Below are 27652 nucleotides of genomic sequence, written 5' to 3'. Positions count from 1 at the left end.
ACATAGCTTAGGAGAGATAGAAACCGAATAAAAAACAGCTTTTTCTTTCCTAATTTTTAATAAACTTGATTAGTAGACATATATCACGACATTTCATCTAAGTTTTAAACAACAAAAGTGTTATGTACGCATATTGTCACGTATATAAAATTAAAATTTAATTGCTAATTAAATTGTTAATCTAAAAATTAAGAAAGGCTTCTACGGAGGTCTTTAATTAAAGTAGTTGAGTAGGTGTATAAAAGCATGGGTAGGTAAATATAATTAATATTTACCGGACGTGAGGGAGGGGGTGCTGTTTAGGCACTAATAACCTATTATCTACTTTTAGCCTTCATAAATCCCACATTTAATTCCCATTAATCAATTTTCCCCCACTCGAAAGTAATTACGTTCCTTTGGTTTGGAATTAAACAGCCAGCCCTACAGAAAAATCGTACCTTTTTTTATTACTCATTTATATGCTTCATTAACACCAATTTAATTGTTTTTACCTACTCATTTTTACTTTTATTATATGCTTCGGAATCTTATTATTATATCACATGATTTAATTTTAGTTTAAAATTCATATTGTTCGGATTTAAATTATGATTAAAAAAATAATTATTTTTTTAAATGAAAATGAATTTAAATTATATAGTCGCCATCAACTGCTTCGATTTTTTTCTTTTCTTTTCTTTTTTAATAATATTATTATGATTTCAATTTAAATAATCGTTCAATGGTACTGGTGTGGATTGAGATGAAGTTTTATCCAATAAGATATGATTGTGTGTGCACACTCGTACAGTAGTAAAGTTCTTAAATACATGTGTTTTGACTTTTTGGAGCATAAGTACCATTAGTCAATCACACGAATTAATAAATTTTGTTTAATAAATTGAGACGGTGACGAATTGGATGAATAAATATAGAGAATTTCATCACTTAAAAAATAAATCAATTTTAAATATAAGAAGTGTTCTTGTTTTTTTGTGTTAAATTTAAATGAATTACTGGATAATATTTATCCGACCTTCAGTTACACGTTTACATTAGGTAATAAAAGATTTGACCTAATTATATTTACTGTTTTGTAAATTATTCTTGTGGTGATCTTATCCATTAATCTTGTTGCTTTTTTTGTACTATTATTATATAATAAATCATTAGTTTTTTTTTTCTTCTTTTAAGTAAGGGTATGATTTATTTGGAGATTACTACAACTTAGTTTCAAAAAGTAAAAGATTTTTTTTTTTTTTAATAATTTAACTTAAAATATTAAAGTTTATTTGATGAACACGAAAATCACACTAAAAAAATCATCAAATAGATATTGTCTGTTTTGACTAGTTATAGATTAACATACAAATAAATATTTCATTTTTATAAGATTTTTATCCTAATTTTTATTTAAAAAGATAGTTAAAATATTAATATTTATCTAAAATTAAAATTTTATTTTTGTATTTAATTTAATTGTTACTGAACAAATATTTAATATAAAGTGAAATATCATAAACAAGTTGGCATTAAAAAATCATTGAAAATATGTCTTCTTTAAGTGACATACTTGAGATGGCTTAAAAAAATATTATCCCTTTCGATAATTTTAATAAAAGAATGTCGACTTGTATTTTTATATTATAATGAGTACTCGGTCGTGTTTTTTTAAGGTAAGATTTAACTATATGAACTGCATATTATATTCTGATTTTTAAAATAATTTTATTATTTGAAAGTTAATTTATTTAAATACAATTTTGGTGATATAATATTTATAAATCATATATATCCTGTCTTCCTTTTTTCAATTGATTTTTTTTTTTTTTAATTTTAAGATTGCAAGTTGCCAACAAGAATAAACGGGCCTCTCGTACGAGGAAGATTGAGTAGAATCTTTTAAGGTTTTTAGTGCGAAATATTATTGTTTATTTATATAATATATATTTTTTTGATGTTTTAATAAATATTTTAAGCGGATATATTATTATATAAACAAATAAAGAAAGCAGTTATTATGGATAGGTACAGTTTTCCGGGGTCCGTGTTTTGCGGGCATTGTGCTCTGTGCTATGCGCTAAATGACAATTGCCCAAGCGGATATTGTGATATTGAATAATCATCCATTTTAACTCTCCACTTTCATCCATTATTTAATTATATGATAATTTTGACTTTTCATTTAATTTGCGAGTTTTTTCTGAACCCGGTTGGGATTGGGCCCAAATCCGTGGTCTTTCCACTTCTCGCGAAATGCAGCCCAACTAAACAAACTCGTTGGGCTTGGGCTTGGGCTTGGGCCTATATTCATTTGAATTCGTTTACGGCCCATCAGCCTGCAATTGAGAAATTCACATCAAATTTATTTTCATATTTTTTTTAAAAACGATATTTATGCAATTTCTTTTTGGGTTACATCATATACAATCAACAAAATTTCGCGGGTTTTCAACTCGTTGGCGAGCGAACGAGTGGGTTCTCGAAGGGGTTTTCTGCGGCCTCTCCTCAAGAGTCTGTTCATTTTCATTTCAGGTATTTAGTAGCGTGCTATGTCTAATCGCAATTCGTTTTTGTATTTCGTTTCTGGGGGAGTATAGATCATTATCGCCTCCTTGTTTAGATTTTCGATATTTCGAAATCGTCATGTTTATTGTTATTCCATTCAATTCTTTCTAAACTGACACGATCTAGATTCACACTGAATCGTGTCCAAATCTGATTCAGCATGACCTGGGGCTCTTCTGCAAGTGTCTAACATGCGTTTGTTGCTCGACTAGATAGTTTGTTTTCGCCGTTCTCTATTGTATAATCTATTGCAATTTTCGTATATGGAACTTTTTAAACAGAGCCTTGCGTTGATATTTATTGGCATGTATTCTGATTTTTATTCATTGAAAGCCATTGGTCTTTTGAATTAAGGTTTCTTCGTGGTTGTCTTTTAAGCTGAGTCAATGATTTCTATCGTTAGTTTAACTTGTTGCTAGATAATGATGCTAGTGAATGAAGTTTACAGGTTTCGCTCTGGTGTCTGTTAGGTTTTTTTAATTCGTAGAAGAAAGCAATGGATCGCATCACCTTAGAACAATTGAATTCGGAGGTTCCTTCCCATTGACTTTTAGTGCACATGCCCTGCGAGCGTTTAAATATGCTTGGATTTGATTGGTTCTTGTACTGAAAATCTGCCAGAAAATCCCATAGGTAATTTGCCGAGTGTTCCCCAGAAATTGTTTTTTCATTTGGGTTGCATTCTGAGGCAATGCTTTCAAATCTGGTTCAATATTGTAATCGGACATATTTCATTCCCATTAGGAAGTAAGGCGCAGAGCTAACGAAGGAAATATCAACTCATCTGGAAAAATGGCACTGCGATCTGGTTGTATGTACTCTGAAATTGAGTCTCAAATGTGGAGGCATAATCGAGCAGTTGCATTGGCAGATTTAGGCTTTGTTAGTTTTTGTCGTGAAAGACAGTTTTCTGTTGGGAATGAGGGCTCCAAACAGCTTGAGGCTATGAGCATCTAATAGGGAAACCCAAATCTTATTTGTTTCTCAAGGCAAATCTGTGGACAACGAGAATCTGGGCGAATAGAGTTCAAAAGTCACATCCACTGTCCCCTTACATCTAATATAAACATTTGAAAAACCCGCTTCACCAAACTGCAATTTCCATAGATGTCTGTGCTATCATATTTCTTTTAAGCAAGTTCTTCTGATAATCAAATTGCACAAGAACGAAAGCAAGAGATAGGCTTTTAGTGGAATTGGGAAACATAGAACAGTCCTGACGCTTCTATTTCAATTCAAGCATACTGGGGCTCTAGTGCCTAATCTGCAAGACAAAGCAAAATATGGAAACTCTTTTGAGAATATTCAAATCGGGATTGCTTGACGGAAGCTAATTGCAGCAGATTGATCATTAGTTTAATGAGAAGGGACTTCCATTGTTTTTTTAGTTGGATGTCTTGGCTTTCCTTAGATTAAATCTAATTGCAGTTCGTATAAATGAGGAGGGCATGTGCCTGCTGCTTCGCAAGCCAATCTCCGGACATCAATCATCAGAATCCCAACAGTGACAAGCCTTCTCAGGTGCCATTCACCCTTCCCCATGAAATTCTATTTCTCTTTTACTTATTATACTGTGTCTTATTTTGTTTCCTTATAAAATTGGTTTTGCATTTGGATTCGGCTAGAGCTTTGTTGTGTCCCAGAACATCACCCAGATGAACAACGCCAGTGAAGCTTCAGGGGTACTGATTTGTTTCATCATTTTTACAATTGTCCTTTTCCAGGCTGGGATCGTTTATATAATCTGATATGTCATAGTGATGTTTCTGATCAAAGGGATTTCTGTGAACTCTGATTTTGACTAGAGTTTATTTATCTAGATGGTTTCTTTTATCAATATAACCCATATTTTTATGACAGGCAATGGAAGAACACCCAACCAAACTAAGTCCTCCACGTGCTGCTAATATCTTACTGAATCATGACTTCTCAATGGGACTGCAATATTGGCACTCCAATTGCTGTAATGGCTATGTAACTTTGGCCGAGTCAAATTACCGGGATGAATTATCCATCAATTCATATGCTAAGTATGCTGTTGTTACGGATCGAAACGAATGCTGGCAGGGACTGGAACAGGAAATCACTAACAACATTTCCCCTGGTATTACTTATTCAGTTTCAGCAAGTGTTGGTGTATCAGGATCTCTTCAAGGATCTGCTGATGTCGTAGCAACTTTAAAGCTACTATACAAAGATTCTACTACTAATTATTTGTGCATTGGAAGGTAACTAACTTTATTGTCACGTCTCCATCATTTTTCCTCGAGAAGAGAATATGTGGACTTGGAAAACTAATAGATAAAAAGTGCATGCAGAACTTCTGTGTTGAAAGAGAAGTGGGAGAAGTTGGAGGGGACATTCTCCTTGTCAACCATGCCGGACCGTGTTGTATTCTATTTGGAAGGGCCTCCTCCGGGTATTGATTTGCTCATACAGTCAGTTGAGATTACCTGTACTGGTCTAAATGAATTGGAGGTAATTGTATTTCTTGTTGCTAATCTCGTCCTTCTCTGATTTATTAAGAGAATTATTTTCAGAAATCCCATCGTCTGCCTACCCTCTTGTCCAATCCACATCCAAAACTTCAATGGAATTTAACGTCTATTGTTCTTATATGGATCGTTGTCATTCAAAATAATGCGTTCTTTTCTTCAGCAAAAATTGAGTTTTTGGTTGATTTTAACTTAACTCTCTCTTCATGACCATCTATCCGAGAAGACTGGAAATGCCAATGCTTGTAATGGGAATCTTATTCTGAACCCAAATTTTAATGATGACCCTAAAAATTGGTCTGGAAGAGGATGCAAGATTGCTCTGCACGATTCAATGTGTAATGGAAAAGTTCTCCCACAGTCTGGGAAGTTTTTTGCCTCTGCAACCAAACGCACACAGAGCTGGAACGGGATTCAGCAGGAGATCACAGGAAGGGTGCAGCGAAAGCTTGCTTATGATGTTGCTGCTGTTGTTCGTGTATCTGGCAACAATATCACCACTACTGATGTACGGGCTACTTTATGGGTGCAATCACCAAATTCTCGTGAACAATATATCGGAATTGCCAAGTTAGTCTTTCCTTTTTATCTTTTTCCACCTTGATATAAATAAACTTCTACAGTTTGTGAAGAAACTGATAAGCGATTGATTTGGTGAAGTGTGCAGGCAACAGACAAGGATTGGGTACAATTAAAGGGGAAGTTTCTCTTAAATTCTTCCCCATCAAAGGTTGTCATCTATATTGAAGGTCCACCTTCGGGGGTCGATATTCTCATTGATAGTCTTGTTGTCAGGCATGCACAAAAGACTCATCCTTCACCCCCACTTCGTATTGAGGTGCTTGAATGAGCAATTGCAGATCTATTTTAGGAGTTTCCAGACTTGCTTTATTGTATGAGTTTATAGAGTGACTTATTGTTCTTTGTTTCTATCGTGCAGAATTCAGCCCATGGAGTCAATATCATTGAGAACAGCAATCTAAGTAATAGCACCAATGGATGGTTTCCCCTTGGAAGTTGTACACTAAGTGTTGGAACAGGGTCACCACATATTGTTCCTCCTATGGCCAGAGACTCCCTTGGCCCTTCCGAACGTCTAAGTGGTCGCTTCATTCTCGTGACGAATCGCACACAAACTTGGATGGGTCCCGGTCAGATGATAACCGATAAGGTGAAACTCTTTCTCACATATCAAGTGTCTGCTTGGGTCAAGATTGGCTCTGGGGCAACTGGTGCACAAAATGTCAATGTTGCTCTCGGAGTGGATAACCAATGGGTCAATGGAGGGCAAGTTGAGATCAGTGATGATCGATGGCATGAAATTGGGGGTTCCTTTAGGATTGAAAAGCAAGCAGCAAAGATAATGGTTTATATACAAGGCCCTGCTCCAGGTGTCGACTTAATGGTTGCCGGACTTCAAATTTTCCCTGTTGACCGCCATGCAAGGTTTAGATATTTGAGAACGCAGACAGATAAGGTAAAATTTAGAGAGTGATGCACCACACAGAGTTAGGTAGAGGAAGAAATTATAAAATATTGATTCCTTGAGAATGAAATCCATCATCTTGGTACAGTATTCTTAGCGTGAAGTACTATACTCTTCGTAAATCAAACTTTATGGTAAATGCTTAGCTAGTTTGATGTGCAATATTAGTTCTTAACATGCCTTAATTCTTCAGGTTTCGTTTTCTGCATCATGACTTTTAACTTTTCTCGTTTCGGCAACTTATTATTGCTGATTGCGCTTTTATTGTTTTAATTGGACTCCTTCAGATCCGCAGGCGTGATATCACCCTCAAGTTCTCAGGATCCAGCTCTAGTGGCACATTTATAAAAGTCAGACAAACGCAGAACAGTTTTCCTTTTGGGACTTGCATTAGTAGAACAAACATTGACCACGAAGATTTTGTCGAGTTTTTCGTCAAGAATTTCAACTGGGCTGTGTTTGGAAATGAGCTCAAGTGGTATTGGACAGAGCCGCAGCAAGCAAACTTCAACTATAAGGATGCTGATGACTTATTGGATTTCTGCAAGAGCCACAACATAGAGACTCGTGGTCACTGCATCTTCTGGGAAGTGCAGAGTACAGTACAACAATGGATTCAGTCCTTAAACAAGAATGATATGATGGCTGCTGTTCAAAATCGCCTTACAGGCCTATTGACACGCTACAAGGGAAAGTTCAAGCACCATGATGTCAACAATGAGATGTTGCATGGATCGTTCTTTCAAGATCATCTTGGCAAAGATATCCGAGCAGATATGTTTAAGAACGCTAACAAACTCGATCCATCAGCTCTACTATTCGTGAATGACTATCACGTTGAAGATGGGCGTGACGCGAGGTCTTCTCCAGAGAAGTACATAGAGCAAATTCTTCAACTGCAGGAGCAAGGGGCTCCAGTGGGAGGAATTGGGATCCAAGGGCATATTGATAGTCCAGTGGGTCCAGTTGTTAGATCTGCTTTAGACAAATTGGGAATTCTAGGCCTTCCAATCTGGTTCACAGAGCTCGACGTGTCGTCCATAAATGAACACATTAGAGCCGATGATTTGGAAGTGATGCTTCGAGAAGCTTTTGCTCATCCAGCAGTAGAAGGTATAATGTTATGGGGATTCTGGGAGCTGTTTATGTGCCGGGACAATTCTCATTTAGTGAATGCAGAAGGCGAGATAAACGAAGCTGGGAAACGATACATAGCTCTGAAACACGAATGGCTTTCGCACGCAAGTGGGCAGATTGATGAGAAAAGTGAATTCAAATTTAGAGGGTTTCAGGGGACATATAACGTGGAGATTGTCAATGCCTCCAAGAAGATCTCAAAGACATTTGAGGTGGAAAAGGGAGATACAGCTGTGGTGATATCTATAGATCTGTGAAAAAACCAAACCACTGGTTGTGCTTAACACAAGAAGAAGTTGCAGTGCAGATATACTACTTTTCCAAAGATTTGGGGTTATAAAGCAAAATGTTCCCTTCCCTAGCTGGCTGTACTACGTCTACGTGAGTTCCAATCTGTATTATTCCCCCCATTCAAAACTATAAAATACACGTGTGTTGTTTACACGTTGGATGGCAGCATCCTTAAAACCTTTAAATACTGGGCCCAATTAAGGAAGAAGTAGTGGGCCTGAGTGAGCTATATAGGCCCAGGAGAATGCAGAAAATGGTATGTTGCAGGAAGATATAAATAAATAAATGTTGGATGGATGGATGGATGGATGGATGGATGGATTGGACCGAAATGGTGAATTTACTGGGATGAGGCCCACAGTCATTAAATAAGAGGGTTTAGTATGAATGAAAAAAAGTGAGTAAAATTAGACCGTTGGTAGCAGAAGAAGATGGAGGATTAGAAAAGGAGGAGGGCCCCATAGACCATCAAATCAAGCTGATAGGGTCCCACCATCTACGACAAAACTTTCTCCCTCCCCCTCTGTTTCTCTCTCTCTCTAAAGAAAGAAGACGATGGGGGATGGGACCCAGAAAGAGTCCCATCGTTGTCCCTAAATACCTGGTTTAGGTGGAGCCCACGTCCCACATGGGTGTAGAGAGAGAGAGAGAGAGAAAGCTGGAGATGTGGAAGAAGGATGAGGTTCTTGTGTGCTCTTTCCTCTCTTCCTTTGCTTCAGATTCAGATTGAGTTTACGTTTGACATGATGGGGGATGGGGCTTTGGGTCCCACGCCTATTGAAAAGTTCAAACAACGAACCCTTTTTTTTCTTTTTTCTTTTTTCTTTTTTCTTTTTTTCTGGGAGAGTTGAGAGAGAAAGTGGAAGTGACAGTGGTGGAGTTGCAGAAACGGGGGGGGGAGAGAGAGAGAGAGAGAGAGAGAGAGAGAGAGAGAGAGAGAGAGAGAGAGAGGTAGCTGTTTGTGGTGGATATGGCGAAACAGCCCCCGCGGTGTTCTCGCGCGTCATTTCCCCCTCTTCTTAACACTGACACCTCTACCCACTCTCACGTTTATGCTCTTTTTTAGTCTTACCCTTTATATTCCTCCTTTTTCTTATCTATGAATGTGGGAGTTATTAGGACTCGTAGGCCTTTATATTTCCTCCCTCAATCTCTTCCATTTCAAAAGTTTAATCAAATTAGAATTTGATTCAAAGGATGAGACACTGATATTAGATCTACGTAGTTGTTTGGAGTCATTATAAGGTCGCTGGGGTGGTTGTACTTCAAGAGACACAATTCAAGCTCATCCAAATATACATCGAAGTGCTTGTCGTGTATAGCCTAAATTGAACCATGCAAGAGTCAGAGCTCAATCACATAGTTTAGACCATACGACATCAAAAAAAATCTTTGAAAGATCGAGTACAAACATTCAAATATACCCATACAAGCCAACATATTCTTCCTTACTTAGTTAGTCAACCTTTCTCTCTATGGTAAAGAAAATTCTTACCAATCTTAGCTCAACACTAACCCACAAATGTAACATTAATTAGTTTTAAGTGAAAAACAGTAGTAAAATGCTGTGTTTATTAATTATTATAATCCTTCCTAAGTACAAATTCTATCATTTTTTTAATTTTAATTTTTTTTTAATGATATACGATATTTTTAAATGAGGTATCTATTAAAGACCATTAAATTAAATTTATTTTTATATTATGGTTAACCCTTCTATCTCTAAACATGGCCAAATTTGTTTTCCTTTTCAACAACATAGGGTCATGTTATTTTTTTTTATGTTTTTAAATCTAACTTCTAAATTTTGTATAGATATTCAAACTCATTGTCTTAAATATTGTGTGTTCGATGCTTGAAAACAATTTTTGTAACAGTTAAAGCTCACCACTAAATTTAAAAATTTAGAGAGAGATTTTCACCTCTGGTAAAAAATGTTTTGTTTCTCTCTCCAAACTTGAAAAAACCTATCACAAACTCTTGGAAGACAGGATTTTGGTTCATATTTTGGTACACAATATAAGCCACAGATTATTGGAAGTGGTACTGAGGTCTCCTGCGGCGGCTGCCAGCGCCTCTCCCGTGCTTCACCGACTCCCTTTGCCCGTCGCCTCACCATTATTCTCAACCATTTTAAAATTCTCCCTCTTCGCCTTTTCCTTTTCCATTTTTTGTCTTCTAAAAAAAAGTTTTCTCTTTACTTTTAACTAATACTTTTAATTTTTAATTTTTAATTTTTAAATAATAATAATAACTACTTCTCTTTTTTCCATTAATTTCCCATTTTAATTTCAGATATAATAAAGGCTATAGACGAAGAAATAATAATAGATGATTTGGTGGCCCCACATAATTTCTTCTCCAAAACCATTTTCCCATCATTTTGATTGCCTAATTTGACTTTTCCAGATTTTAAACTTATTTTATTTAAAGAATTCCATAATTATATATTTTTCATAATTAATAAAGTTCAATAATTGACGAATTAATGATTGAACGAGCATACATGATAAGGTCAATTAACTTAAGACGCGGTTGAAATCAACTAATTTTGCAATTACTACTTTTTTATTGAAAAAAAAAAACACTACTTTTATTCTTCAAATACCCACCATCTTAATTGATCTTGCTTTCAATTTTTAAATATAATAAAATAACCATTTACCTTATACAGTTTATAACGACAAAATATTAGATTTTTTTTAATATATATATATATATATATATAAATAAAAGAAATTAGGGAAAGAATATTAAATTTTCAATTTTTATAGATATTTTAAATGTGAGAAGCATTAAGAAGGGTAATTTCCAAATTATGCACGTAATTTTATTACTTTTATAAAGCTTTTTTTTTTTTTTTTTTTTTGGTAAAAAGAAAACAAAAAAAAAGGACGCTGTTAATAGGTTGATGAAAGGGTGACTTAAAAAAGAGAACTTTAAAGCCAAATTTTCTTTTTGAAGAGTCAATTTACTATACCAATTACTAAACTGGAGGCTATAACAATGAGTTCCAAATAATTATAAATTAATTAATTAAATTAATATCTTACAATTCTCTCACCGTTCAACTAAGGTCAGTGTCGTAAATCTTTTGGTGTCTGACTCTATATCATTTGTAATAGTCCAAACCTATCACTATAACTAATGTTGGATCTCACAATCCACTCTCCTGGAGGCCTAGTGTCACAATTCGACCTTTTCAATTGGGAAGTTTTGTGACCTCGTGTGGCCGAATGAGCGCTACTTCTCTTGTCGCAATGTGAAGGTCACAATCTACTCTCTTCATAGTTAAGTTGTGACACCTGGCATCCTCGTTGGTACACTCTTCGGTGTTTGACTCTATATCATTTGTAACAGTCCAAGTTCATCGCTACACAGATATTGTTCGTTTTGGTCTGTTGCGTATCGTCGACAACCTCACAATTTTAAAACGTATTTACTAAAGAAAAGTTTTCCTGACTTGTAAGGAATATTTTGTTTACTTAAAATCTATTATTTATAATTGGAATAAAGTGAATTTTCTTTTAATCCATGTACTTTGAATGAATTAGTATTGTTGATTGAAGTTAATTAATTGAGAGTAAAAGGATGATAATGGTTAAATGAATTATTAAGAAGAAGAGAGAAGGGAAGTTAATGGGGTGAGCGTTATGTTGAGGTATTTTATGTGTGGGTGTGACACAAATTAGATGCGACATTAACAGCTCATTTCATATGATACTATCAAAAAGGACGATAGGACTTGATTGTGATAAGCCCTCTAACTCTCTAACCCCTTCCTCCAATTAAATTATTTTTCATTATCCGAACCCTATGTATTATGATCACATGCTGACTCAATCATAGGTACTTTAATAGTCAACCCTACTTTGAAGTGTAATAGCCTAATCCCATCACTAACAGATATTATCTGTGTTTGGCCCGTTACCTACGAAGAGGTTCCTATCCCTCGATGATGTAACAACACAAACCCATCACTAACAAAATTACTTCCTAATTTTAAAACGCATTTAATGGGGAGAGATTTCCACACACTTATAACGAATAATTCGTTTCTCTCTCCAACCAATGCGAGATCTCACAATCCACCCTCGTGCCCTAGCGTCCTCGCTGGTTCACTCCTCAGTATTTGTCTCTGAAATCATTTGTAACGGCCTCAAACCCACCACTAACAAAGATTGTCCATTTTAGCTCACTACATATCGCTATTAGTCTCACAGTTTTAAAACACATCTACTAGGAAGAGTTTTCTATATTCTTAAAAGGAATGTTTTTTTCATTTCTCCAATCCATGTGAGATCTTACACGTGACAACCTAAAAATTTTACATAGATGCATCTGAGTGAGGACCAAACATGTTGGAATGACTTGTATTGGTATACAGAAAAAGTCAGTGAAAAATAGGTAACAAGATCATATCGGGACCATTAAATATCAAATCTAAATCTTCGCAAGAGTAAAGAATAAACTCAAAACAAAGAAGTAATGTAGATTGAATGAAGAGGCAGTGACAGAGATAATTGGGAAATGGAGAAAAAGAAAAACACCTGGGGATGGAGCGTATGAGCAGTAGTAATAAGTACGTATGTATATATGTTTATAATATATGGTTTAATGCATGGGGAAGATGCGAGGACCACCACACGCACTGCCCTCTGCACACAACACTACATTACACTAAAGCATTTCAGACTTACAGTGAGAGTGAGTGAGTGAGTGAATGAATGATGAACATGAAACATGGACTGCTACTCTCTGTCTTCTACTTGGACTTGGACTTCCCAAACCCTAACGCCGCCCCTAACGCCGCCCCTAACGCCCCCCGGGGGCGCCGGGTTGGGAAATGGGAATGCCCCCACCCACCCACCCTTCGCTTATATAAATATTTACTTAAACAAGTTAAAAACTAAAACTAATGACAACAAATAAAATAGAAAATAATGCTTTAATTAAATGTACTTCTTATATTCAAATTGGAATTGGATTTGGAACACACACATTCTATTTGTAAAGGATACCTAATTTAGTAATATTTCAATAATTAATTAATTAATTTAGGATTATAAATATATATAATAAAAAATGTTTCAAATCAACAACAGTCCCCCTAATTGCTAGCCTTCTTGTTTGCTTTTTGCAATTATCTCAATTATTTTACTTTTTTTTTTTTTTTATTACTTTGAACAAAGGAAGACTTGTCAACTACCACCTAAACCCCAAGCAAAATAAGCAAGAAAAAAAAAAAAAATTTCCCTTTTCTCCATCCCCACGTGAAATCCGACATCGTTTCATCTTCTTCTTCCTCGGCCATGTCCCCTACATGCAAATAGATTCACTTAAAGGTCTCCCTGAACAACGATTTTGAAAAAAGCTTCCTAATTTCGCCTTATTTTTCATACCCATTTGTGAAAACAAAATGCCTTGGTCTTGATCATGGAGAACAGCCGATTGTATCCTTTTTCCGGCGAGTTGTAAGGCCACTTGGCGGCGGCGATTCTAGATTAGGGTTTTGATTTGGGTTCTCTAGGGCTTTGAAGAGTTGTTGTTTAGTGAAAAATGGAGGAATATAATAATCATGTAAACGAAAACTCAAATCCGAGAGGGAATTTCTTGTACCCATCGGGAGTGGTTGGGGGGAATTCTTCATCAGGTAATTTCGGAAGGTCATCAAATCCAACGGCTCAGATGGGTCTCAATTCCTTTCATCTTCAACAAGGAACCGACTGTTTTCAAACCGACCATTCCCACCCGATTGTCAAGACGGAAGCCAGTTCTTCACACCATCAACTCCACAAATTTCACCACCCTTTACTCAGAGGAGGAGGAGGAGGGCAGCCGCCGCCGCCGACATGTCGGCCTGACCAAAACGGCTTACTCGATGTGGAAGCCATTAAGGCCAAAATCCTTGCTCATCCTCAATACTCCAGCCTCCTGGAAGCCTACATGGAATGTCAAAAGGTTAAAAAGGGAAATTACCCTTCAATCCCAACATTAATTATGAGCTTAAAAGATTATTGTTATTATTAAATTAATTTTGTAGGTGGGTGCTCCGCCGCAAGTGGTGGAACGCCTGGTGGCGGCTCGGCATGAATTCGAAACACGGCAGCGATCTTCCATGGTTTCTGGAGAGACCCTTAAGGATCCAGAACTTGACCAATTCATGGTACGAGAAACATAGGGTGTTTTAATCAGTGATTTGAGTTCAAGACCATATGGGTTTTTTTACATGTTTTGTAAAAACAGGAAGCTTATTACGACATGTTGGTGAAATATCGGGAGGAACTTACAAGGCCGATTCAAGAAGCCATGGATTTCATGCGACGGGTCGAATCTCAGCTCAGTTCTCTCTGCAACGGCCCACTTCGGATCTTCAATTCCGGTAACTTTGCCTCTAAATCTCTTGTGAAAATGGCATGAATTTGAAGAACCCTAATCACTAGCTTAAACACTCCCTAAACGGCGATTTTTTTTTATTATTATTAATTTTCAAATGATTTATATGTTTTTTATAATTACATATCATGATCTGCCCACGTTTGATTCTGCAATTTGTGGGTTTTTCTTAAAATAATTTTTCAGATCTCTGACACTAATTTTCCTTGATTATTATGCTTAATTAGGTTTATTTATTTAACTTTATTGGTTTTAGAATGTTTATCACTCCAAGATTGACGCCATCATTAACTGCTACAAATCAAAGATTAATTAATTAGATTATGTTCCGTTCAAACTACCCTAACTTTCATCATTTGGTCGGTCCGACCTTAAAAAACCCAAACTCAAACTAAGCCCGAAGCAAAGTCAGTAGAGCTTATGCTCAAAGTGGACAGTATCATACCATTGTGAAGAGTCGTTTCGTCTAACATAGTATCAGAGTCATGCCCTAAATTTAGTCGCGCCAATAGATTGGCAAATCCTCGAATGTTAAACAAAGGACTCCAAAAAGTAAAAGGAGTCAAGCCTCCTCGAATGTGGTAAAAAATGACTAAGACTCCAAAGGAGTGAGGCTCGAATAAGGGGAGACGTATTTTGTTCGAGGGGAGGTGTTGGATGAAAGTGTCCCACATTGGTAAATTTAGGGAATGGTCATGGGTTTATAATCAAATAATACACTCTCCATTGGGGCAAGTTCATGAGAGCTTATGTTCAAAGTAGACAATATCATACCATTGTGGAGAGTCGTGATAGATGTCCTTTACACCTACAGTATAGTAATATGAGTTAAACTCGACTTGGGTTTGAGAAAATTTGATAGCTGACTTTGTAATTACAGACGAGAAGTGTGAGGGTATGGGATCCTCGGAGGAGGAACAAGAAAATAGCGGCGGAGAAACCGAGCTACCGGAGATCGACCCACGTGCCGAAGACAGAGAATTGAGGAACCACCTATTGAGAAAGTACAGTGGCTACTTGAGCAGTCTCAAGCAAGAACTTTCAAAGAAGAAGAAAAAGGGAAAGCTCCCAAAAGATGCAAGGCAGAAGCTTCTTAATTGGTGGGAGTTGCACTACAAATGGCCATACCCTTCAGTAAGTTGCTAAATCATTGACATTTCCATGGTTCAAGAATGTTGTTAAGAATGAGTTTTGATGCGATTTTACAGGAGACGGAGAAGGTGGCATTGGCCGAGTCCACTGGGTTGGATCAGAAGCAAATAAACAATTGGTTCATAAACCAAAGGAAGAGACACTGGAAACCCTCTGAAGATATGCAGTTCATGGTCATGGATGGGCTTCACCCTCCCAACACTGCTCTCTATATCGACGGTCACTACATGACCGATGCCCATTATCGACTCGGACCGTGACTCACCCGACCATAAACGCCTCCGAAAGTGTCATTCCTTCATATAATACCAACCAAATAGCGTGACAAACAATAATTATGTTTCATAAGCGTCGAGGAAATAATAATATTTGTTATTTAGAACCTCATGAATGTATAATGTTAATTTCTCTCTTTATCAACATTATGATCTTACCATAATGGGCTGATTTTGAAATTGGGTCAGTTTTGGACTTGGAAATTCCAAACCCATTTCTGAAATTCAAAATTTATTGCGTTTAATTCCTTAATTATTTTTATTTTAGCATTTATTTATTTATTTATTTATTTATTAACGTTTGACCCATCTGCCCGCCGACGCATAAAACCAATCTTTATCTTAAAAAAATAATACAGTTTATAAATGTGGTCGACAAAGTGGATATGATTAGTCAACAAACAAATATTATTTTAGGAAAATCATGCAGTATGTTTTATTATGTCTTGTTACCTTAAAAAATGTTTAAATTTAAAGACAGTGAAGTATTTATGTTAAAACATTAAAAATGAATTTTGGATCAAAACTAATGATTAATTATTAAATATGTGATATCTTTGTTCTTAATCATATAGTATGGATACATATACTATTGTATTATTTTCTTCATTCCAATCATAGCCCACCAACTGGTTTGTCCATATTTGTCTAAAAAAATCAATAAAATACTCCTTTTTTTTTTCTTTTTCCAAAATAATTATTTATTTATCTCATCATTTATTTCAATCACGCGTGTTGATTAATTAAAATTAATAACAGTTAATTGATATTGCATCACGAGGAGAAGGACTATTTCACCAAATTGGATTAAAAATATAAAAAGCAGCTTTAAGTCAAATTAATGCAAACTTAAATACAGGTTTGTCGTCATGGATCGATTTCTACAAAGCCTAATTTCCACGTGTTTGAAATAACAATATATTTGTACAAAAAACATATAATATATATATATATATACGATATATTGACCCAGAAGCCTTAAGCAAAAATAGCAGTCTTCTGGGCTTTTTAATTAATTATATAATTAAAATTAGGCTGAATTAACAAGCCGCCGATGGATGGTTAAATGGGAATTTGAGAAAGTGAGGCTTTGACCCAATTGAGAAGGTGTTAGCTGGAGAAGCATCGGCGCCTCCTCCACCGCCACCGCCGCCGCCGCCGCAAATGGAGCTCTCACAGGAAGGGCAAACGGTGAGAGTGGCGGCTTGTAGCTGCATGCAGAACGGCGGGGCAGTTAATTTGAGGGATTTAAGCTCTTGAAGTTCCTTTTGAAGCTTGGTGTTCTCTTCTTTTAGCTTTTCACAGCATTTCTTCAGTAATTCACAGTCCATTTCCGTTTGCTTCAGCTTGGTTCTGCATGGATTTTAATTAATTACGCTAATGAAAATTAACGTATTTAAAAATTTTAATTTTGAGAAATTAATTACCTGGCTCTTCTGTTTTGAAACCATACTTCCACTTGTCTTGGTCTTAGGTTTAATTGTCTTGCCAAATCCTGTTTTTGCTTCTGTTTTTTCGGATTTAAAAAAAAAAAAAAAAAAAAAAAAAATTGATATCAAAATTTAAAAAAATTTATGATATTTTGCTATAAAACGACAGACTTACAGGACTGAGGCTGGAGTGTTCTTTGAAATTATCTTCTAAAACGGCGGATTGTTCTTTAGTGAGTCTAAGTTTCTTCCTCGGGCTTCCATCTTCCTCTTCTTCAGCAACTTTCATAGAGATTCTCTCCATAAACACCTCCGTTTCAGCCGGCTCTTCACCGGCGCCGCCGTCTCGCTCCCTTTTAAACCCCGATGAGTTAGAAAACGACGACACCGGACTACCCGAAGAGCCTTGCTGAATCAACTCGTCCGCAGCGGTGGCGGCGAATTCTCCGCCGCTCTTGTCGACAACAACCGACAATCCAAGCGTCAAAGAAGGCAAAATATCATCAAATTTCAAAACCTGAAGCTTCTTCCTAACACCAGCCACATCCGGTACGTGCGGGCGCATGGAATTATGATGATCCAAACCCCGCCCCAGCCCTAGAAGAAGCCCCGTGTTACAATCGGCATCCATTACGCAAGGCCAAAAATGAAAACCCCGTAAGCTTCGAGGGGGCGAATGGAATATAAAGGGAAAATAAAGGAGAAAGAGCTCGGAAATGGGATTGTGGGGACTCTTCTTATGAGAATTAAATTCCAATAATAATAATAATAATAATTTATAATTTAAAAAAAAAAAAAAAAAAAAAAAAAAAAAAAAAAAAAACTTTAGGGAAATAGATTTTGGTGTCACGAATATCGGTTGACCTCTCGTAGTAAATGCCTGAGAGCGAATGGATTTCAATTAGGCGTGTGCTGTGGGTGTACAGGATGAACGCATAATGATTATGAGATAACTATTTGTTATTTATTTATTTATTTATAAATAAATAAAATAATTACTCTATTGGAACATTTTTATTCTTGGTATATACCTGATGCCGTACATGCACCGCCTCTGATTCCCGGTTCATTGTATAATAATATCATTGTAACGAATTAATTACATTTATTACTCTTTAATCATACCTAATTCAATAAATATAATTACCTTATGTTAATATTATAACCAAAGTTCATTATTATTTTTTTTAATTTTAGTGTATAGTATGGGTACACCAATCAGTGGTCTTTCGTCTTATCATTAGGTATATTTGTTTCGTTGCAAGACATGGGCAAGGGCATGGGGAGTGTACTTTTCGGGATGGATGAAAGATATGTCGAATATATAATAAATTTGATTTATTTTTTTATTGAAAAATGCAATTTTTAGCGTCGTTTGGACTCGTTTGTTAAAAGAGATTAATTCCCCCTCTAATGTCATATGAATTGATACTTAGGTTTAAGGATTGGGTGTATTGTAGCTTGTCGGTTGGTGAATTAAGAGGGAAAGAGACTGTTTTAATGATAAAACAAAATTAAATTAATATATATTTGAGTTTGGTTCTTTTTTTTTTTTTTTTTTTTTTTTTTTTTTTTTTTTTTTTTTGAATTGTGAAAAATAATTAAATGATGGGAAATGACACCCACACGGTACGGTGGATCCACCGACGAATCCATAAGTTCAATGCACCCTTTATGGGACTCATAATCATCAATAATTTGAATTTCTAGCGGACAGTTAACCGTCCATTTAAACTAACTTTAACCTAAACGTTCTTTAACACATAATAAAAGCAACAAAAATACAATAATTCCCCTTAATTTCTCAAATCTTTTTTTTTTTTTTTTTCATAACGACACGTCAGTTACACAATTTTAAAATACGTTTATTAGAGAGAGTTTCCTACACTCTTATAATTTGTTTACTTGTCCAACCAACGTGGAATCTCACAATCCATCTTCTTGGAAGTCAATCGTTTTCATTGACGCAATGTCTGATGTCTAGCTGTGATACTATTTGATCACATGATCTGTAATTAAGTAAAGTTAATTATGGCATTGAGATATGTTAGGCCACACAATCGGTGTTAATCGAAAAGGAAGTGGGGAGATTAAGATTAAATAAAATATTGTTGGCTTCATGGACAAGTTTGTGTGGGGTTAGAGAGATAAGCATTGACCTTGATACAGTGACATATTATAAAAATAATAATGGAGAATGAATTGAATAAATACAATGTGACGGTCGAGAATAATTAGGTTTAGATTAAAGTTAAAAATTACTTTAATAAAAGAATGAGCCGAAAAGAACAACATAAAAGCAAAAAAGACCGCATTTAAATAATCGATGCGCAATTGAAGCCCCTTGTTTGAATCTTGTTCTCTCTGTAAGTCGTCGTGGCATCTATTATGACCCAAACACTACCAAATTAAATGGTTCAAATAATTATTTATTTTATTTATCTAATTTGACAAAATAAAAAATAAAAAACTACCACGGCTCATTTGTGCATACCAAACGGTTCCGTGAAGCTTTTTTTAACTTCTAATTTTTTTTTAATAATTTAAGCGTTATGTATTATTTAAAATTATTTAAAGCACAAAGGTTCCATGTACCAACATTTTAGAGTATAATTTGTAACACTAAATAATAAATTAATGCTCTGGGTTATACCTAATTTGTTGAAGGGGTTGATATGATACCTAATAAGCTTTGTTGGCCAAATTGAAATGTTATTTTGTCGAATAATATTAAATTCCAAAAGACTGTTGTTTGAAAAAAAAAATAAAAAATGGAAAATAAATTAGAAGAATCCATGTTCGTAATTGGCGGTAGCTGGTTGATTGGGTAGAAAGCGATGCCACGTTGTCAAAAGGGTGATGTTAAAAGTGGGGCCCTAGGAAATGATTTGGCGTGATGGGCGATAGATTCTAAAGGGATCATGAATGTGATGGAGACTAAATCTAGCGTCTGAAGCATGGGAAAATATCATTTTATTTTTTTAAATAAATAAATAAATGTTAGGCAAATAGTTTAAATGATGGGGAGAAAATGGGAATTATGGGAGGAGAAGATGATGTGTTGCGGGTTTTACGGGCAGCCGACCAGTGGGTGGGCAGGATTATGCTCCTTGTTTGCCTTGCTCCCCATTTTGTTTTCCTTTTCCAATCATCCCTAAACATAAACTTTTCTCTCATTTGATCATTTATGTAAAATAAATAAATGAATTACCCATTTTGCCCTCTCCATTTCCATTTCCATTACGTAATTGCTTACATACTTCTGTAATTATTGCCTTTTATTTGATTTTATGATATCAAATTACTCTAACCTCCAATAACATATACATTCAAAAAATATAGACATAATAAATTTTGATATTTCAAGATATTTATATAGGTGAGACCTCTCGGCAATATAATATAGAGTTATTTATTTTATTTGTTTATTTAAATATTACATTTACATGGTGGTTAATTATAGTCATTGAGCGTAAAAGTTACGACCGTTGAAATGTAGTAAAAAAAAAAAGCTTTTATGCTTTATTTTAGTTCAGACTAATTTTATTTGTAATTATACGTATTTTAAATTGCATGTTTATAATGATTCAAGTTTGATAGGATGATTTGAATCGACCTCTTGTCGAGTGGCGGTGATGAAGGAAGGTGCAAGAAAGATGTAATAAAAGCTTCCCCCATGGTGATGATATGACTCCATTACCTTACCATCCTCCCTTCTCCCATTGCTCTTCATTAATTTCTCTTTCTCTTATTCTCTTTTATGTTGACTGCCGACTCCCTTTTCTCGCATCCGCTTTTTAATGCTCTTTATTGCAATTTTTTTATTTTTACAAAATTACCCTTCGTTTACTCCATAATTATTACTATCTACCCTGGGTTTTACTCACCGTTTGGGGAATACAATAGTGCTTGAAAATGGAGATTTAATTTAACCTCCACATCACTATTACGTCATATCAGCGTCATCATCCCACGTTGAAAACTAATTTTTTAAGAATTATTTGACTAATTTAAAAGTACATTTTAATTTTTTTAAGGAAAAATTACTGTACTTGTCTTCAGGCCCAATTATTTGGGCCTTTTCCAGTCAACATTGGGCCTAGTCTTTCAAGCCCATCGATGTTTCCCAATCCCATTCGTCGAACTAATAAAACGGTGAAAACATGTATTTTTATGTGATAAATTCAGATATTAGTTTTTGAGTTTCTACTTTCCCCGAAAACCTGATGGCATGGCCAAGTGAGTTGTGATAACCAACGACACTCTATGATTTGAGATGACGTCAAGACATATGGGTATATTGAGTGAGAATCAAGATAATATTGGATGCAACGTTCCATTGAGAGACTTTGACCCCTCAAGTAGAGACAAAATCGAGCCAAATGACTTGACTTAGTGTAGAGGTGAGTCGATCGTGTCGCAAATGAATGAACATGCACACGTAGGCTACGTGTAATTCACGCAGAAGTTATTTGAGGGGCATGAGTGAATAGTAATTTTGTACCATTATTTTGTTAAATGCATGAAAAATAATTTAAAATTTGCTTCCCAACTTGGCTACAACTTAGTTGAATGCCTCTGCCTAATTTGAAAAGTACTTCAATTGAAAAAAAATAATTCTATGTTGCATTTAATCTGGCTCTTCTTTTGATGGATTCCTTTCAATTCCCTAACAAATAATAATAAATAAATAAATAAATAAAAATCAGTTATCTTCTGAAGCGCCAACAAAAATAATATATTAAAAGTAAGTAAATTTAGATCGTATGTGATTATTTAATACTATTTTTTTAAGTTGGTTTTAACCACTCAAAATTAAATTATTTTTCTTTCTTAACAAAAAAAATTATAACATAATTATCTTAAATTAAGTTAGAAATTTATGAAAAGCCACTCAATTAACAATAAATAAATAAATAAATATATATATATATATATATATATAGGTTGACATTATAGGTTAATACATGTATGAAAAACTCAGAATCTAAATAGATTTAAATTATTTTGACAATTTTAAGATGAGAAAAAGTCTTACATAGGCTAAGGGAGTAGAATATCATAATTTTATAACAGTATCTTTATTGGTACGGACCTTTTTAAACCACTAATAATAAAACTATAAAAACTTATGTCAAGGTGATTTATTTTAAATTTACGGACTATATATTAAAAAAAAAACTAATAACTTAGGATTTTATTAAATATAAATTACATTAATTTTTTATAAATTTTAATGGGTCAAGAATGAAAATTTATAAATTTATTATTTAAATATTTAATTGTGGACGTAGAAATGCACACCAAATGACACAAATCCTCTCTCTCATACTAATTTTTTGGTCGGTAGCCTACTCGTGATGATAAAGACAACAAAATGTAAACTAGACCTAATGGCATTTCGCATGTGTGGAAAAACAATAATTATACATATTGTCTGGAAATCTGTTAATGCGTTGACTTTATGAAAAACAAGTTGACTCAGTAGCTTGTTCCCCTTAACTTTTCAAGTAAAATAAAATGGCTACGTGTGTTTGCTATAAAAACAAAAATCACAATACTTAAGTGTTCTTATTTTAAATTGTTTGGAGTAAAAAATGAACAATTTTGGTGATAAGAAAATATTGGTTAAAAATGGACACTCAAAACATTAAATTAAATTTAAATTATTAAATATATGTCATAGAGTTATTTTTAACATTTTTAAAATTCTCATATACAACATTTCATTCAACTTAAAAAAATTTAAAGATATAATTATGTACCTAAAAAGATACATATATATAATATTTAATCACAAAAGAGGAAAGTAATGCCTGGATCAATCAATCAATCCACGTTAGTTTCTTTTTCCTTCCGACAAAATAAATGATTGCTTTTTAAATCCTGAATGAAAAGTTCAATGCTTTATAAATTATGATCCCGCTAAACAAGGAAGAGATCAAGAGAGAGAGAGAGAGAGAGAGCGCTGGTCAATACAAATAATTATGTTTTACTAAAAATATTTATTTATTTATTATATATTCTTTATGGGACGTCCTAAAAAATGTCAAATTCACTCCACTCTGTTAAACACGACTCTTCACAATGGTAAGCTCTCATGGCATGGCTTTGCTTTGGGCTTCCCCAAAAGGCCTCATACAAATGGAGTTAGTATTCCTCACTTATAAACCCATGATCATTCCCTAAATTAGCCATGTGGGACTTCAATCATCCAACACACTCAACATACATTTATAGATACATTTGTAGATGTGCATTAAAAGAAAATTAGTAATAAATAATTGGTTTTTTTTTTTTTTAGGACTGAAAAGTGAACAATAATGGTGATATATTAAATAAGAAATTGACAAAATTTTCTTGCTGAGTACTTTATCTACAAGTAATTTATTCATACAATTTGTCAGGTATTGAAAAGATATGATCCCTTTTTACACACCATATAATTTTTGGTTAAAAACAAATAAATAAACACAGCTGTCTGTGGGCTCCTTCCACTTCATATAATGTAGTTTCCTTCAGGCTTCTTATTAAAAAGTACCAATCAGAGCTACAATCATTATGCTCATAATGCATATATAGTTTCAGATTGCCATTTAATGGAGTTGTGTGCTAAACATTGCACAAAGTCTCTGATCATTACTGCCTTTTTGTCCTAAACACTGTGCTCAAATTTATGGCTGCGCACAGACATTATTATTTTTAAATATTCAAAACCATGGTTGAAGAAATGGACACTGTACACCCATCAATTTTTGGGAGCTCAAAGCCTTTGGATCAACGCTTCCAAAAAATTGTCTTTCTCTTCTTATTAAATTTGCATTCTTTTCTTACCCTATGCCTCTTCCTCACCACGTTCCTATGATGGTTTTTCTTCAAATTTTCAACAACCGACCACATAACTATTCTTCGTAATAAAAGTTCGCTTAAATTAAAAGTTACTTTTGATCTTCCTAAATTTTCAAGGTAAAAATTATTTAAAATGGTAGTGGTAAATTGAGACTTGAAATGGTGTGTCAGTGATTTATAGTAAAAATTTCAGATTCTAAGAAATTTTTAAGAACAATTAAGGTAATATTGTAACTTTTGAAAATAGTAAAAGATATTTTTTAAACAATAAACAAAATATAATTCAACGGAGATTTTACAAATTTAGAATTAATTTTAAAAAATCGTGTTTTTAATTAAATGTCATTTGGTGACCTAACACCAAAGAAAAAACGAGAGAGACTTTCGAATCTTCTATGAGGTCTAAACTCAATAAGATTAAGATAGACGCTTAGGGATATTTCTATCGATTTGACCCTTATCCTTAAAAAGTTCAAATTTCAACGATTCAATACAATATTTCAAATCAAAGTTCGGTTTGTTTTTATTCCCATGCATGCATTTGGAATCAAATCCGAGTTATTTTATTTTCTTATTTTACAAAATAATAATAAATAAAAAAAACAAGTAATAAAAGTTTAAATCATTTAAAAATAGTTTATTTCTACACGGTCCTTTCGTCAATAATTTTCCACAAATGATAATGTAATCAATGACATTTCCACAAAATAGATAAAATGACGTGTCGTTGTGTGATTGGTCGAGTTCGATGGAGAAGGAAGTGGGAAACCCTAAAAAGGAAGAAACATGCTCTAATCACTGATCAGAGAGGTTTAATTATTAAAATACAATACAAAAAAAAAAAAAAAAAAAAAAAAAAAAAAAAGACCAAATCGTATGCATGTCCCCAGTAGATTCTGAGTATCAGTGAACTAAAGCTTATTACAGGACACCCCCAATATTTTATTTTATTTTATATTATATATATCCTATTGATTCTATGCAAAAACAAACAAGAAGAAAATCCTTTCTCCTCCTCTATTATATAAACCCTTCCCTGCTCCAGTCCCTTTTTTAAAAAATATAAAATAATTAAAAAAAATTAAAAAATTAAAAAATTAAAAAATTAAAAAATCCGATGGCTTTTTCATACGGCACATGAATTTTCTCCCCATTAATACTATTATAACCCTCTTACTCTCTCTCTCTCTCTCTCTCTCTCTCTCTCAGCTTCTGTACTTTGAAGACTCTTTTGGGAAGGAAGGCCATGGGAAGAGCTCCTTGCTGCGACAAAGCAAACGTGAAGAAGGGTCCATGGTCGCCCGACGAAGATGCGAAGCTCAAATCCTATATCGAGCAGCACGGTACAGGTGGAAACTGGATCGCGCTGCCTCAGAAAATCGGTAACAAAGCTATACCCTAACTTATCGATTTAAGTTTTTTTTTTTTTTTTTTTGGATATGAAATGGAATTGGATTTGATTTTGGGGTTGATTAGGTCTTAAGCGATGTGGGAAAAGTTGTCGACTCCGTTGGTTGAACTACCTTCGTCCAAATATTAAACACGGGGATTTCACCGAAGAAGAAGATAGAATAATTTGCAGCCTTTATGTTAACATTGGAAGCAGGTAAATACAATTTTATTAAAGGTATTGTGAATTTAATTAATTTGAAATTAAAATTAAATCCGATGGGTCGATGTAGATGGTCGATTATTGCAGCTCAATTGCCGGGACGAACGGATAACGATATAAAGAACTACTGGAACACGAGGTTGAAGAAGAGATTATATGGGAAGCATCACGAGAAGCAACAACAACTGGTGAGAAGAGGAAGAAAAATCAAATCCGAAATTGGAAATTCCATGGATATTGTCTTTGATAATCATGTTATTTATGATAATAATAACAATAACCAATCACCTTTCTTGCCGGAGTTAACCCCGGCGCTCAATTCGCCGCCGCCTCCTCCGCCGTATGCAAATTACCAACCGCTTCAATTCCCATCAACTCCTCAGCAACTTTCCGGCGTTGATCTAAGCAGAACAGACGATGTCCAATTTGGAATGGATGTGGGTTCGTGTCTACCAGTGACAAGCTGCCAAGTAGGTGAGTTGGAGAAGGTTGTTTACAGCAATACGGCGTCGTTTGAGGATGGGCTGCAGTTTTCATATGATAACAATGGGTTGATGAACGATCTAGATTGGGGGGAAATGAGTTGTTTGATTTCTGCTCCTTTATATTCCTCAATGGCTCATGATTCCATGATTGGTTCGTCTTATTTGGAGCAGCAAAAGCAAAAGCAAAAGCAATAGCTTAATCAAAAGAGTATCGAAGTTATGTGAATGTGTACATAACCCAATAGGTCAGGCTTCTTGTAGAAGTAAAACCCTAAGAGGTTTTGATTCCGTGTAATTCTTTTCAAATGGGGTTTCAAATAAAATCTCATTTTATTATGCCTTATTAGGACAATAAAAATGTATGGAAATTAGGAAAGCTTAGCTAATATGTTAGTGGGTGTTATTAAAATTTAAGAGATATTGCTTTCCCTTTATAGTCTTATTCATTTAATTGCCTTTTAGTATCATATAATTACTATATTTTATGATGCACTTTGTTCAAACAAGAAAGAACTCATTAATATCTAATCAAAAAGATTATCTTTTAATTCAATCCTAACTTTTATATTCTCTTATAATCATTGTAGTTAATTTTTTTTTTAATTGATCGTGTTTATGGAACGTTAAGTTTTATTTATTGTATGTTAAATTTGATGCTTTCGTGAAAGCCAAGAATAAAATGGTTAATTTGATCTAGAGAAAACGTCTTGTTAATGAAATTATGAAAACGTTAAACTAAATTAAATTATCAACTCGAACGTAAATAAACTAATCATGGTATTAAGATTGTAAATTTTGATTGAACATTACGTAGATATTTTAGAAAATAGTCTACGAGGCCTTCACTTTTGTAAATATTAGACGAGATGTATGGAAGGGAATAATCTTTTATGATCACTCATTTAACTTTTATGTAATTGCAATGTGATTATTAATTTTATACCGTTATTTTTAGTACAATCTTAGACTCATAGTATTAAATTTTCTAAAATCGACAGTGAAATTACCACTTTAAAATTAAAATTAACCCGTCGATCCGCATTAGGTTTATTTTTAATAAGATATAATTGTTTTTTTAGTATAAGTGAAGTAGGAAGATTTGAACCTCTGTCGTTAAAAAAAAAAAGTGTTTAGATCCCTGTTCTGTATATAGCTCGTTCCATGCTCAAACCCTATCGAGCAGGCCCCATGTAAAGTGTTCCTCCCCAAATCCTTGATTGTTAGTCATGTCATTTACAGTACAATTAGTTCAAATTACAGTTGTCTTCTTTTTTTGTTTATTCAAAATAATGTGTTTTAAGATTTATAAATTTTGACTATGTTTGTATTTGGTAAGCAAGTAGGCAACTGATTTGATTTGTTAGAAATGGTTGACATTTTTTAAAAATCTTATAGCTACTTTTTGCCAATGATTCAAAAATGCTGGCCCATTCCAAAACCAACCATCTAGAAAAAAATTGGTAACTTTTTAATTTTATGATATATAAAATCTAC

The 27652-nt window shown here is 34.3% G+C and overlaps 4 protein-coding genes across 8 annotated transcripts; 3 read left to right on the top strand and 1 right to left on the bottom strand.

Moving 5' to 3' along the window:
- The first annotated feature begins 2375 nt into the window (after positions 1-2375).
- On the top strand, positions 2376-8110 carry LOC111797582 (endo-1,4-beta-xylanase 1). 5 transcript variants are annotated; one of them, XM_023680629.2, is made up of 10 exons: positions 2376-2517; positions 3021-3183; positions 3295-4071; positions 4176-4232; positions 4411-4778; positions 4869-5028; positions 5272-5615; positions 5706-5883; positions 5986-6522; positions 6819-8110. In XM_023680629.2, exons 3-10 carry the CDS (start codon positions 3988-3990, stop codon positions 7923-7925), a joined length of 2835 nt encoding a protein of 944 aa, XP_023536397.2. In that variant the 5' UTR covers positions 2376-2517; positions 3021-3183; positions 3295-3987; the 3' UTR covers positions 7926-8110. The 5 variants fall into 5 exon arrangements, with proteins under 5 accessions (XP_023536397.2, XP_023536398.2, XP_023536399.2 ...); XM_023680630.2 differs by having other exon boundaries at positions 2394-2517; positions 2999-3183; XM_023680631.2 differs by lacking the exon at positions 3021-3183 and having other exon boundaries at positions 2407-2517.
- Positions 8111-13179: 5069 nt separating this feature from the next.
- Positions 13180-15927, top strand: LOC111797583 (homeobox protein knotted-1-like 2). Its single transcript, XM_023680634.2, has 5 exons — positions 13180-13920; positions 14003-14125; positions 14206-14341; positions 15236-15489; positions 15564-15927. Exons 1-5 carry the CDS (start codon positions 13519-13521, stop codon positions 15765-15767), a joined length of 1119 nt encoding a protein of 372 aa, XP_023536402.2. The 5' UTR covers positions 13180-13518; the 3' UTR covers positions 15768-15927.
- A 662-nt stretch (positions 15928-16589) lies between these two features.
- On the bottom strand, positions 16590-17938 carry LOC111797585 (homeobox-leucine zipper protein HAT9). Its single transcript, XM_023680635.2, has 3 exons — positions 17388-17938; positions 17210-17289; positions 16590-17135 (listed from the first exon to the last, which is right to left on the bottom strand). The coding sequence occupies exons 1-3, from the start codon at positions 17841-17843 to the stop codon at positions 16823-16825; spliced, it is 849 nt and encodes a 282-aa protein (XP_023536403.2). The 5' UTR covers positions 17844-17938; the 3' UTR covers positions 16590-16822.
- A 7286-nt stretch (positions 17939-25224) lies between these two features.
- LOC111797584 (transcription factor MYB36-like) lies at positions 25225-26501 on the top strand. The gene is made up of 3 exons (XM_087124970.1): positions 25225-25443; positions 25538-25667; positions 25744-26501. The coding sequence occupies exons 1-3, from the start codon at positions 25308-25310 to the stop codon at positions 26351-26353; spliced, it is 876 nt and encodes a 291-aa protein (XP_086981096.1). The 5' UTR covers positions 25225-25307; the 3' UTR covers positions 26354-26501.
- The last annotated feature ends 1151 nt before the right edge of the window (positions 26502-27652 follow it).

This window comes from Cucurbita pepo, chromosome 6 (genome assembly GCF_057944985.1).
Source record: "Cucurbita pepo subsp. pepo isolate OVF chromosome 6, ASM5794498v1, whole genome shotgun sequence".
Taxonomy (NCBI): Eukaryota; Viridiplantae; Streptophyta; class Magnoliopsida; order Cucurbitales; family Cucurbitaceae; genus Cucurbita; species Cucurbita pepo.
Note: the sequence above shows the minus strand (reverse complement) of the source record. Positions and strands in the feature narration are given on the sequence as shown.

Coding starts and splice junctions, on each gene's coding strand:
- LOC111797582 (XM_023680629.2), top strand. CDS start 3,988: ATGAGGAGGGCATGTGCCTGCTGCTTCGCAAGCCAATCTCCGGACATC. Junction 4,072..4,175: donor ACAGTGACAAGCCTTCTCAG/GTGCCATTCACC, acceptor GGATTCGGCTAG/AGCTTTGTTGTGTCCCAGAA. Junction 4,779..4,868: donor AATTATTTGTGCATTGGAAG/GTAACTAACTTT, acceptor AAGTGCATGCAG/AACTTCTGTGTTGAAAGAGA.
- LOC111797583 (XM_023680634.2), top strand. CDS start 13,519: ATGGAGGAATATAATAATCATGTAAACGAAAACTCAAATCCGAGAGGG. Junction 14,126..14,205: donor CAGAACTTGACCAATTCATG/GTACGAGAAACA, acceptor TTGTAAAAACAG/GAAGCTTATTACGACATGTT. Junction 15,490..15,563: donor ACAAATGGCCATACCCTTCA/GTAAGTTGCTAA, acceptor GCGATTTTACAG/GAGACGGAGAAGGTGGCATT.
- LOC111797585 (XM_023680635.2), bottom strand. CDS start 17,843: ATGGATGCCGATTGTAACACGGGGCTTCTTCTAGGGCTGGGGCGGGGT. Junction 17,290..17,387: donor AACACTCCAGCCTCAGTCCT/GTAAGTCTGTCG, acceptor CCGAAAAAACAG/AAGCAAAAACAGGATTTGGC. Junction 17,136..17,209: donor TTTCAAAACAGAAGAGCCAG/GTAATTAATTTC, acceptor AAATCCATGCAG/AACCAAGCTGAAGCAAACGG.
- LOC111797584 (XM_087124970.1), top strand. CDS start 25,308: ATGGGAAGAGCTCCTTGCTGCGACAAAGCAAACGTGAAGAAGGGTCCA. Junction 25,444..25,537: donor CGCGCTGCCTCAGAAAATCG/GTAACAAAGCTA, acceptor GGGGTTGATTAG/GTCTTAAGCGATGTGGGAAA. Junction 25,668..25,743: donor TATGTTAACATTGGAAGCAG/GTAAATACAATT, acceptor GGGTCGATGTAG/ATGGTCGATTATTGCAGCTC.